Below are 12678 nucleotides of genomic sequence, written 5' to 3' on the forward strand. Positions count from 1 at the left end.
TTACCACCACCTGAGTTGCAATGCAATATAATTAGACTTCTTTTTTTAAAGTTTTTTTAAATGTTTATTTATTTTTGAGAGAGAGAGAGAGCAGGAAAGGGACAGAGAGCGAGGGAGACACAGAATCTAAAGCAGGTTCCAGGCTCTGAGCTGCCAGCACAGAACCCATCGTGGGGCTTGAATTCACAGACTGAGATTATGACCTGAGCCAAAGTTGGCCGCTTACCTGACTGAGCCACCCAGGCGCCCTTAATTAGACTTCCTTTAAATAGGTCACCTTAAGTAGTCAAATTTCTCAACTGCTTTAGCATTTTATAGACAAAGAGACATTACTTATTTCTCCTCTAGAAGAAAAAACAAACAAACCAACCTTAACAGGAATACCACAGTTAATTAACTGTAGCATTAGATGCATGTTTCTGATGTCTTGATAATTAAACACATTAAGACTTCTTGGTGCTTGCCAATATTTTTATGAAACAATCGAGAAGTATGTCCATCTAGGTTTGTCTCTCACTAGGATGGGTTTGGACTAGCAAGCGGATGGGTGATGACCAGCAGGTGGTGCTCTGAGTCAGTTCATGGCAGCGTGCAGAGGGTGGAAGGCAAAGGCAGAAGCCAAGATGGCCTGCTTTAAATCCTCAAAGTAAGGTCCTCTTAACCACTTGTCATAAAATACCCTGAGACACACATCTTGGAAAATCGAAGTGTCAAGCTCAGCATCTTTGCCACATTTCAAGCTAGGTAATTACCTTCTCTCCCAAAGGGAATCTGTTTTATGTATTTGTGTCCTTTCTAGGTTACAGGTTTCCCAAAGGCAATGATCTTGCCTTCCGTTCATTCTACACAATGCTGAAGTGAAATGCTCATTTTACAATAACAATTTAATTATTCTACATCCCTCTGAGCTACATGATGACCTGTTATATAATTGCTAGTATTACAGAAACGTGCCTGCCTCATATAAACCCTAGCAATAAATGGGAAGTTTTTATCTGACCTAAAAGTAAATTGCTTATTTACTTCTCCTTTACAGTATAAAAAGCCGTTTTCCTGCCAACCCAAAATCTAAGTCATAATCAAGTAAACAACACTTCATATTAGTCTGTCATTTTTATTGTCTGCAGAGGTTTTTTTTTTTTAACTACACACAGCAAATACTTTGATATAATCTAAGATAATAAAATAGTTGAACAACTTTTGTCTTTAGATTTACATTTGTATAGAAACAATCTGTGGAACTCCTCACCTCAAAACCAGGCTGTCTAAAAACAGTGATTCATTAGCATTGCTTTAAATAATTGGTTAAAAGTTGCAGTTTCCATTCTCAACTGAAATGTGTCTCCATGCAGTTTCCCTTGGGTCCAAAGCTTAAGGCCTTGGGAAGGTGGCCAAGAAGAAAGGATGGCCACCCTCTTCTCTGTCCTTCCTTTGTGTGGAGGACAGTGATTGGAGCAGGGCTGTCATAAAAGCAAGGAAGAAAATAAACCAATTGCACATCTCTAATTTTCAAGGGTCAAGGTCCTAACGAGTCTTTACACAAGTCCTTTTCTGTAAGTGTGAAGTTCTAGGTTGATGGCACATGCCTGCCTATCCAACACTCCTTTCCTTTACTAATCTTGTCAATTACTATGGTTGGGCTGTGGCCATTGTCCATAAGCTCTCCTCAAGGCTGATCATTCTGTCACAGTTAAGTCTTGTCCCTTGCACTATGTCACTTGGGTGCTGTGTCTTGGTGGCCAGAGAGGGTCCACCATCCCCTAAGAAATGCCTCATCCCACCCTCCAATCCCCAGAATGCCCAAGAATGAAGACCCCATGGAGACAGTGACTTCAGTGAAACATTCCCCGGAGATGCTGGGGGACTTGGGCCTAGATCATTCCATTGATCTTAGTCCATTCATAGATGTCCTGTTCACACACTATGTCAGAGTTGATGAGGAGGTATCTGTCGCCCACACAGAAGTGCTTCTGACAGGCGGCGCATTTGAAACATTCCAGGTGATACACTTTGTCTTTCACCCGCATCGTCATCTCGTAGGCACGGATCCGCTTGTCACAGGATGCACAGAGACCATCTTGGCCAAAAAGCCTGGGGGGAGGGGGATGAACATAAAGAAAAGCTAAGAAGACGGTGACAGAGACAATACTAGAAGAAAGAGTTTGAGGATGGGTTCCATAGAGGAGGCTCAATTTCCAACACGTCGGGAAGCAAAGAAGAGATGGGTGGCAAGGAAGAGAGTCTTTTCTAGAGGAAAGGAGGTACCGTGGCATGAGGCCACAACCCGTGGCATCTGTGTTTGGCATCACCTGCCCCTTTTCTGAGCTCCCCCTGTCCGAGGCCACCACTCCAGGCTGCCCTGGGCCCCTCTTGGGTGGAGAAGCATCTTGGCTGAAGTGATTTAAGTTGTTAGGCATATACTGTGTGTCCCTTCCCAGGAGAGCTTTCATTTTAGGAGAGCAGCTGGAGGAAAGCCCTGGGGACTCTCTGAGAGGGACCTGACCAGTAATACAATGCAATGGGCATCTTTCTGAGGCTCTCATATTCTATCATGTCAACAGCTACTGATTCCACCCATGGGGAAGGCTGGTCTCAAACTCCTCCATAAACTAAAATGGCCACCGGTGCATGACTGTTCACTGGGGCCCCAGCTTCCGGGAGACAGAGGGAGTTTGACAGAAGACACTCAGTGCAGTTAACCGTGCCTCAGAGACCTGGGAGACAAACAGTATCTCTCCACATTGAATGGAAGAGCATACTTCAAGGTCCTCACTGCTCCATTGGTGTGAATCTCTGGAGAAACTTCTCTTCTGATGCTGTAATCAAGACTCCCCTAAGTCTCAGTCAGTCACTTATTTCAAGCAATATTCAATGTCAAGATGGGAGAGGCAACATGGCAGGGCTCGGTGCAGTGGATCTCAAGCTGTGGTCCTGGGGCCAGCACCATTTGCTAGAAATGGGAACTTGCTAGAAATGCACATTCTGAGGCCTTCTGACTGAGACACTCCGGGGGTGAGGCTGCCTGTCTGGTTAAGGAGCACTTCCAGGGGCGCCTGAGTGGTTCAGTTGGTTAAGCGTCTGGCTTCAGCTCAGGTCATGATCTCATGATTCGTGGGTTTGAGCCCCACATTGGGCTCTGTGCGGACAGCTAGCTCATAGCCTGGAGCCTGTCTTCAGATTCTGGGTCTCCCTCTCTCTCTGACCCTCCCCTGCTTATGCTGTCTCTTTCTCTCTTTCAAAAATAAATAAAACATTTAAAAACATTTTAAAAAGGAGCATTTCCAGGTGATTCTGATGCAGGCTGAGGTGTTGCAGTCAGCCTGTGAGAGTGGAATAGTGCAAATACTGGAATCAGAAGACCCAGGTTCAGTCCAAGGCTGTAGCGCAGAGTACTGAGTAGCCTTGGTGGGACCTCAGACTTCTCTGAGCTTCTGAAATGGCAGTGACCAAAGCATCTACCTCCTTATGAGAAGGATCAAACTGAGCATTGTCAAAGCACCAACGATCAAAGGCTAAGCCAATACTGGTTATGTTTTAACACGTCAGGTGTATTCCCAATGGCACAGTCCTGCTATAGGAAGTCGTTTTTTTTTCCTTCATAGCTTATTGTCAAGTTGGTTTCCATATAACACCCAGTGCTCATCCCAACAAGTGCCCTCCTCCATGCCCATCACCCCCCTTCCCCTCTCCCCCACTCCCATCAGCCCTCGGTTTGTTCTCAGTATTCAAGAGTCTCTCATGGTTTGCCTCCCTTCCTCTCCCCAACTATTCTTTCCCCTTCTCCTCCCCCATGGTCTTTCGTTAAGTTTTTACTGTTCGACTTATAGGTGAAAACATATGGTATCTGTCCTTCTCTGCCTGACTTATTTTGCTCAGCATAACACCCTTGAGTTCCATCCACGTTGCTACACATGGCCAGATTTCATTCTTTCTCATTGCCATGTAGTATTCCATTGTATAGATAAACCACATTTTCTTGATCCATTCGTCAGTTGATGGACACTTAGGTTCTTTCCATGATTTGGCTATTGTTGAGAGTGCTGCTATGAACATTGGGGTACGTGTGCCCCTATCCATCAGCACTTACAAGAAGTCATTTTCACATGTGCCTGCTAACATGGCACATTAGCAGGTCCTTTCCACATAAAACCCTTAGGAAAGTTTTAGGCAAATGCTTTTTCTTACTGGAAGTTCTTATGAACTTCAGAATAACGGAGAATCATTTGGTACGTTCTGAGAGGCTGTAGGGGAGACAGATGCAATTGACAAATTTTGAAACATTTGGGCAGAATTAATGGAATCAGGAAGATGCGATCATGGGTAAAGGGCTGAGAGTTAGATACAGGGCCAGCTAATTTCCCCCTGAATCCTGCTTTGCATTTGAGGATCTCTGCGTTTTCAAGGCACCACCTGGGAGCAAACTCATCCTAGGGGGAAGAACATTTTAACCCAACGTAGCAGATGGTGGAGCTGTAGGAAACTGCCACCTTGGAGGTCACAGAGTGGAAAGACAGTTCTGGTTTTCTGACTGTTCAGTAAGTTGAGTTTGGGACTGAGCAGGAATAAACGACTCACAAAACAGTGTGCGTGGAATGAAGCCAACGCCTGGGGTGTGTGACCCTTAAGGAAGGAGAGCATTTATTAAAGGGAAGTTGGGGGTAAATTACAATACACATCAGGCAGTTAATGAGGGGAAGGACAAAGGACTAATATCTGGGAGGCAAGCTCAGGTCTAACTAGCCAGGTGCCCCGGAGCAAATGACATCGTCTCTTTTGGCTTCTGTGTCTCGGGCTATAAAAACAAGGGAACTGAAACCAACTTGACAATAAACTATTTGTAAAAAAATAAAAAATAAATAAATAAAAAATAAAGTATGCAAAAAAAAAAAAAATCAAGGGAACTGGAAGAAAAGGTCTCTGCAGCCCCTTCCAGCTCTGGCCTTCTGAGATTCTACCAAAAGGAAAAGTAAACCAGGACTTGACATCTAATTTGAGCATTCACCTCTGGCACCAAGAATTGGTGCCTTAGGCTGGATATCCCCGAAGCCGACCCCGAGGAGAGGAATTATTAAGGATGCATTCTCGGGAGAAACCGATAAAGCAGCAAGGGAAGCTGGATAGAAGGGGAGAAAGGCAAGCAAACTTGCAATCTCCAGCAAAGGTCCTCAGCGGGAGGGAGCTCTGGGCTGATGGCACGGGGACTCTGGGGTGTAAGTTACATTTCCAGGTCTGCCGGGCTCCAGGCAAGGCTGTGAGGCTTTGGTGCTCCCACACTGACGGTCACTGGCTAACAGCAAGGTCTGCTGGGGTCTGGGGGGCAGTGGGCACACTACTGGCTCTAACAGAGGCAGGCCTGGCTGTTGCAAGTAAAACCACTGGGGAATGGGGTGCACTGCACACAAAAGTTGGTAGAAAGGGATCCGAGGGAATCTGGGCCCGGCGCTGACATTAATGGCTATGATTAGGTTCCCTCCCAGAAACATATCACAGCAGCAGCTGGGTTTAGGGTGGCACTGGGGATTTCATAAATATTTGAGGCTAAATGTCTGCAAAGGACTGTAACAGGCAAGTCAGTCGTGGGGAAACCTCAAGAGGAGTAGTTCTCTTGGGGGGGTTGGGGAGAAGACTGAACCCCATCACAGGACCCCCAGATAGTCACCCCACCCCAACTTGCCTCTTTAAAAGACTCTGCCAGATATGTTAGGAATGCGAGTAAGCAAGTCCACGGCTACAGGACGATTCCTGAAGCCAAAGATGATTTTTCTCCTCTGTCAAGAGGTGTCAATGTCTTAAGCTTTCTCCTGCTCATTTTAATAACAATAATATAAATATTAAAGGATGGCTGGAAACGCCTGCACTAACACAGAGTTAATTAACATGTTGCCTAGGAATGTAGCAGGGAGAAGAATTACTTCATGTCACCAAGACATAAGTTAATTAACATTGGGTTCTCCCAGACAATTTTTTTCCTCTTCTTTTTAAAAATGCAAAAGATTAACAAGCTCAGGCAGCACTGGGCTTATTCTTGAATGTTATATAAAGCCACAGAGATAGGGAGAAGCCGGGGCTCTTTTGACCTTACTCTATCTGCACTTCATTTAATAAGATTCAAATGATTTGACAGGGATGTAGTCAGGGGGCCCAATGGGAATCATTTACCCGTCTGCTTTCTGCACTGACTTGGCAAACTGGTAGCCGGCAAAATCAGGTCTCTATTCATCCCGGTTCCCTTTTCTGGTAACTTCATAAAAAATGGACCACAATTATAATCATGATCGTTGAAAACTACTTATTTTCTCTGAACCACTAAATTTGCAAGGAATTTATCAGAGAATTTAGGGAAGAAAAAGCACTTATTCTATCAGTCTCTGGGTAAACAGATAAGCTTCCTTCACCGTGGAATTGCCTGCATTTTTTTTTTTTTAATGTAAAAATGCTCTGAGGGCAGGTTTGGGAGGAAGAAGTAGCCTGGCTGCCAAGGGCACTGGAGTCTAAACAAGCTTCCCTGGGTTGGGTGGTCCTAATGTATTAGGGCTGCATGCTCCACAGACCCTGTGCCCCAGGAAGATGGCAAAAAGCTGACAGCTATACAGCTGAGCAGATCTGACAGTAGAGGGCACAGAGCAACCTCCACAGCAGCTAATATGAAACTGGAAATGCTAGAACATTCCAGGCCAAGGCACTCGTTGAGTGCTGGAAAACGCACATGGCCAGCAGCATGACATGGAGCATCAGAGATGTCCCCCGCTCCTGTCTCACTGGGTGTGGTAGAGTTCCTATTTTTCCTTCTGTTCTTCTGTCTCTTTGTTCATTAGGTAGGAAAAGACTCGATGGGCCCGTCATGAGGGTTGGTCACAAGAGCAGCAAACATCTGTTTGACATTCACGCACCCGAACCAAGTACTTTACATGTATTGCCCCATCTAATCCTTGCCGAGTCTTTGGAAGTAGGTGGGGTTATTATCCCCATTTCTATAGATGAGGAAATCAAGGCTGAAGAAGGATAAGTAGCTTGCCCAATGTCACATAGCTAGAACGCTGTGGTGTGGGAACTCACACTGACAGCTGACTTCAGAGCCTTTGCTCTGTCATAGTCAAAAGCTTGGAGCTTTCCTGGGCACCTGGGCGACTCAGTTAGGCATCTTTAATTTCAGCTCAGGTCATGATCTCACGGTTGATGGGTTGGAGTCCCCTGGGGGGCTCTGTCCGGACAGTGCAGAGCCTGCTTGCGATTCTCTGTCTCCCTCTCTCACTCTCTGCCCTTCCCATGCTCTCTCTCTCAAAAGAAATAACTTAAAAAAAAAAAAAGTTTGGAGCTTTTAAATGTCTCCTCACATAATATTGGGGGTCCTACAAAAAATGATTTACAACCTAGATATATGTTTGAAGCATTAAATGCGCTCCTAAGAACCCACCCTCAAACTGGTCAATTCCAGCACGCCCGGGTCCTTCCGTCAGGCTTTGTATATCCCTCCCCAGCCCTCTTCTCTGGTGCCCCCCTTCCCCAGGGAACTACTACTCAGCATTTCATGTTTATCATTCTCTCACCTTTAAAAAATTAGTATTTTGCCACATAGGAATGCATCCCTGAGAATATGCTCCTCAAACAGGAAGAGATGCCAACTTCTTCTCTGCACGGGGGCAGCTAGGCCCAGCCCCTGGCCAGAGCGGAAGAGGCAAACCTACACTCAAAAGGTCTGTGGACTGTCCCCTCCCTGCTCGGAACTCCAGGCACCGACCAAGCTTACCTGAGATAGTCCCTCCGACAGAGCTTCCGGCCCAGCTTGTAGTAGAGGCGACGCCCCACCTCGCCCAGGCGGCACCCGCAAAGGTCACAGCTCAGACAGTCCTCATGCCAGTACTGGTCGATGGCCTTCAGGAAGTAGCGGTCCCCGATGTTCTGCTGGCAGCCGCCGCATGTCAGCAGGGACGGGGGGATCTGCAGCACTTCATCCACTGGCTCCCTGGAGAGGAGACCAAGCATTAGGGACAATCACGTGACAAGCACTGGGGGTCAGGGACCGCTCTGGGTCCAACAGGACAGTTAGGTGCCTGTTGGTGACATCCGGAGAAAGGACGGGGCTCCACATCCTGAGGCCAGACTGCAGAGAGGCCCCGCGAGCCCGAGTCAGGCCTGGAGGGAGCTAGGTCTCCCCTCGCCATGCTACATAAGTGAACGCAGGGCACCGAGAGGTGCCCCTCTGGGGTTGCGCACCCCTGCCCGTGGCCCAGCACTTTCTGGGCTGCCCTCTTTTTATCTTTTTTCCACTCTCCCCTCCTACTCTCCTCTGTTTCTTGGCTTTTCTCCTTCTTTTCCTCCTCCCATGCCTAGACTCAAGGGCACTGCCCAGCCCCAGGAGAGACACTCCAGGCTAAAAGAGTTACTTACTTCAGGGACAGCGCACTACCCAGAGGGCTTAACATCCGTAAATTCCCTGTCGAATCAACCTGCCATCCTAACCTAGGCCCTTCCAACCACACAAAGAGCAAAAGTGAGGAAGAAAGAAGAAAGTGATAAAAAAAATTATCTTAGGTTGTTTTGTTTCCCAAATAAAAATGCCATTAGGATATAATAGGAATTCTCATTATCATTTTTGAAAATTTTTCTTTAATTTTGTTAATGTTTTTTAAAATTTTATTTATTTCTGAGAGAGAGAGAGAGACAGCATGAGCAGGGGACGATCAGAGAGAGAGGGAGACACAGAATCTGAAACAGGCTCCAGGCTCTGAGCCAGCTGTCAGCACAGAGCCCGACGTGGGGCTCGAACCCATGAACCGTGAGATCATGACCTGGGCCGAAGTCAGACGCTTAACCGACTGAGCCATCCAGGTGCCCCAATAATTTTGGGTTTTTTACAGAAATTCCACATCCCACCCTTATTACTGAATGAATCCCTTGGAGAAAAACCCCAAGTATTAAGGCCATTGTTATACTTATAAAGGCCATGGAACAGACCTCTCTGCATGTGAAAATTTTTACAACAGCAAAACTGATCTGGAAAAAGCAGATTTAGGAAAGAAAATGAACAAGGGGCAATGATTATTTTCAAGAGAGTAGACGGCAATTAAATGGACTCTGAAATCTCCATCCAGGCAATTGCTAACAGTGAGCCTGTGATACGTGTTCCTTCCTTGAAAGGCGAGAAGTGTCTCTAGTTCACTTTGCTTCCCTGGAGTCTGAATACTCCAGTTTTACATTTTAAAATAAATAATCTTATTTGCCAAAAGAAAATAGAAAATAAAGAGAATGGAAAGAAACTATTCCGGCACCAAATGGGATGCAAGAAAAACCCAATACCTGTTGATTTGTAACAACAAGTAAGTGGTCTTTTGAACCTGACTCAAATGCAAATTTTTTTAAATCTACTATGTTTTAAAAAGTGGACTGGCTTCCAATCGTGCAATTCCCAGAGGTAGTTTCCTCCTTCATACCTTGAGGGTATAAATCTGTTTCCTGTTTCTAGCTGACACTAATTTACCAGGTAGCCTTGTGCCCTGATTGGTCTGTGCCCATAGAGCTCAGCACCAATTATCCTTAGGGACGATGAGACTCAGGTAATCAGTGTTGTAACACAGGCTGACAACTTCAGGTGCCTCTTTAAAGTGCTCACCTCCCTGTGAATATTCAGGAATACTGAAACCAAGTCCATGCTTTGTAGACCAATTGTAAGGGTCCTTCATAAGATCATCCCGTTTTTAGAAAAAGAAAATGTGAAACCCAAGTCAGTTTTCTTTTAAAAACTCAAGACTTTAAAGCGTTGTAAGGATTCACTGAAGCTTGACTTGCTTTTCTTTGTTTCCACAGGTTATACATAAGGACTGCCATCCTCCCTCCTGAAAAATAATACCCTCCGCACTTCACATGCGTTGGCTCAGAAACACATGCTTCTCTTTCCACCGCCCGTGGTCTTTCAGAAACACTCATGGAACCTTGACTATGCCCGATGCCCTGATGCTGATGCTACCAACCAACTGTGAAAGAGGAGAACTTGCACCTTTTAGGTGCAAAATTGCCTGGATTTAAAATGAACTGCTCTTATTACAGGTGGGGGGTAGGGGCCACTCAATGCCTGGTAAAGGAAATCTCTCCATTGGTGACTTCTGGTTGGCTTTCATGTTTCATTGGCAAATGCCTAGGCAAGCTTCTATCTGTAAATTGGAGATGCTGATAGTCATGATCCAAGTTGGCTTTGAGTAAGTACACAAATGAGGCATCTGGTAGGATAGTGTTCAGCAGTAGAAATGTTAAGCAAAGAGTCATTGTGATGGTCCAAGATGAAATAGGACAGGATAAGATATTGGTTCTATCGGCTTTCTGTAATTAATCACAATATCACATTATCTTTCGTGGATGTTCCAAGCTAATGAATTGGGTGGGATTCACCCTCAAAGTAATATTTTATACTAGAGCCTATCCTGAATATTACACCTGAATATTACTTCAGCCTGAATTTCTGAGATAATTTTTCAATGATTCCCAATAAAGGAAGTGGGGGGGGGGGAGGGATGTACTACGGTTATTTCCCAACTAGCTTGTCCATCTTCAGTCAGAGCCTGTCTTTATTAAGCAAATATTGGAGTGAAGGATAAGCTTCCTTCAGTAGGTGACTTGTGTGCGATGAGGTTAGGGTGTTTCAATTTACTAATCACAGTGAAAACGCACAAACTTTGAAAAGAGCAAACCTCCTTCAGGGAACTGAAGCCTCCAGATTTATATTCCAATAAAAGGATTAGTGGCTAAATTCTGTTGATCGAAAAGGCATTAGGCACCAATTCATCCCATTCACTCCTATTGTATTACTGTGATCCTGCTCAGGCTCTGAAAACTCAGGGCTAAATTGTCATTCTAGATAGGTTTTTAAAAAAACGGGGCAGGGAGGGAATGCAGGCCACCCTTTAAACCCTGCGTCTGCATAGATGGATTCCTTTAAAAATGGATGTTATTTTTCTCCTGAGAACTTATTTAAGGAAGCTGTGTTTTCCTTAGAACCAACCTAGCTCCTTGTAGAACTGGTGCGAGAGCCTTCAAGACTGAACAGTGATGTTTATATTCTCACTGGATCATGGTACTTCCTGTATTTTAGAAGAGCATGCTGAGTGTTTATGCTGGTAAGGAGGGTAAAACCCATGTACATAAACACCATAGAGGCTGAAACTGGGGGAGGGGGAGACTTCAATCAGGAAAGCACAATTCCTTTAAAGCAGGAAAAGAAAAGAAAAGAAGAGAAGACAAATGCGTCTTAAAAGCACAAATGGACAAGTCATTAACCAGCTCCTTTGGTCTGTGTAACAAATCCCTTCAAAGGATTAGATGGGGACTTCAAAGGAATAAAAATTCGCAATACCAGACAGCTAATGAATCTTAAAAGGGCATTTGCGCTGACGGGAAAATGATATCTCAAACACCCCTTTCTCCCCTTGTTAATGCTAAAGAATGGTTTGGAGGTATAGGTTGGGAACAGGGGAACCTGTTCCGAACCAGGACGAGGCTCCGAAAACAAATGTGGCAAATGCTCATTGGAGCTCCGGCTCCCTGACCCCAAACCCTTCGGAGACCGTGAAAAATGCTATGAGACACCGCCTCCAGAGTTCATCTAGACACAAAATGGTGCACTAACTTTTGAGGTTCATGGGCCCCCATCAGTGGATCCCAAGGGAGAGGGGAGTACGTGTACTCAAATTAAGTCCGGATTTAGGGGCTCGAAAGTCCGTGGTGGCCGGAGAGAGCTCGTAGGCGGACGCGCGGCCCTCCTCGCCCGCCCGGCCCTGGCGCTGCTGGCAGCCGCCCCACCTGCGCACGGCGAAGAGGGCCGTGGGGGACTCGGGAGGCCTCCGCTTGAAATGTCCCCCTTTCCAGGATCAAATGGACAAAGAAAGTGGGGACCGAGAAAGCGAGAGGGGAGAAGGCAGTAGAACCAAGCCCGAAACGCTCTCGGGACGGCACCTGCGCACCTCCAAGCTCCCCCTGTGCCTGCTCCTGTGTAAACTTTCTGGGCCGCGGTGGCTTTGAGGTGCGTCCCGGGCCGCCGCGAGGGGCCCGCAGAGGTGCCAGGCCGCCCCCTCTCCCTGCCGCTGGCGGCGCAGCCCCTCTCGCAGTGCCCCTGGAGCCGCCCGCGGGGAAGGGGGAGCCCCGCGCCAGGCGAAGGGAGCCAAGGGCACGCTGCGGGCGCGCACCTGGAGCCTTCTCGCGCGCCGCCCGCGCCCCCCTGCAGCCCCCGGGGCTCCAGGCCGTGGTCACCGTGGGCGGAAGGGGCAGGGGAGCCACACTTACTCAGATGGGTCCAGGCTCTTCCTCTCGATGGCTGAGGACATTGGCGAGGGAGGCGGCGTGCCAAGCAGCGGGGGCGCTCCCTTTGTGGCGCGGGGCTGGCCGGCTGCCGGGGCTCGGACCCCTTGGNATTTTCGCTCAGCTTCCCTCTGTCTCTGGTTTCATTTCCTTTTTCCTGATCACGATTCAAATACAATAGAAGGAAATCACATTTAAAGAGACAGCTGCCCGCCCCCCCTTTCTTTCTTTCTTTCTTTTTTTTTTTTTTTTTAAACGGGGCNATTCTTCAGGGCTTCCCCCCCTTTGGCGTTTCCCTTTGGGTTAACTAAGACAGAAAGTAACCGGCAGGCCGCTCAAGGAAGAAAGACAAGACAAGAACGTGAAATAGGCACATACAGAAATGCAAGTGTT

General features: G+C 46.7%; 1 protein-coding gene across 1 annotated transcript; it reads right to left on the minus strand.

Moving 5' to 3' along the window:
- Positions 1-1100: 1100 nt before the first annotated feature.
- LMO2 (LIM domain only 2) lies at positions 1101-12398 on the minus strand. Its single transcript, XM_077777492.1, has 3 exons — positions 12271-12398; positions 7748-7963; positions 1101-2091 (listed from the first exon to the last, which is right to left on the minus strand). The coding sequence occupies exons 1-3, from the start codon at positions 12309-12311 to the stop codon at positions 1872-1874; spliced, it is 477 nt and encodes a 158-aa protein (XP_077633618.1). The 5' UTR covers positions 12312-12398; the 3' UTR covers positions 1101-1871.
- Positions 12399-12678: the final 280 nt, after the last annotated feature.

This window comes from Crocuta crocuta, unplaced genomic scaffold (genome assembly GCF_008692635.1).
Source record: "Crocuta crocuta isolate KB4526 unplaced genomic scaffold, BGI_CrCroc_1.0 scaffold384, whole genome shotgun sequence".
Taxonomy (NCBI): Eukaryota; Metazoa; Chordata; class Mammalia; order Carnivora; family Hyaenidae; genus Crocuta; species Crocuta crocuta.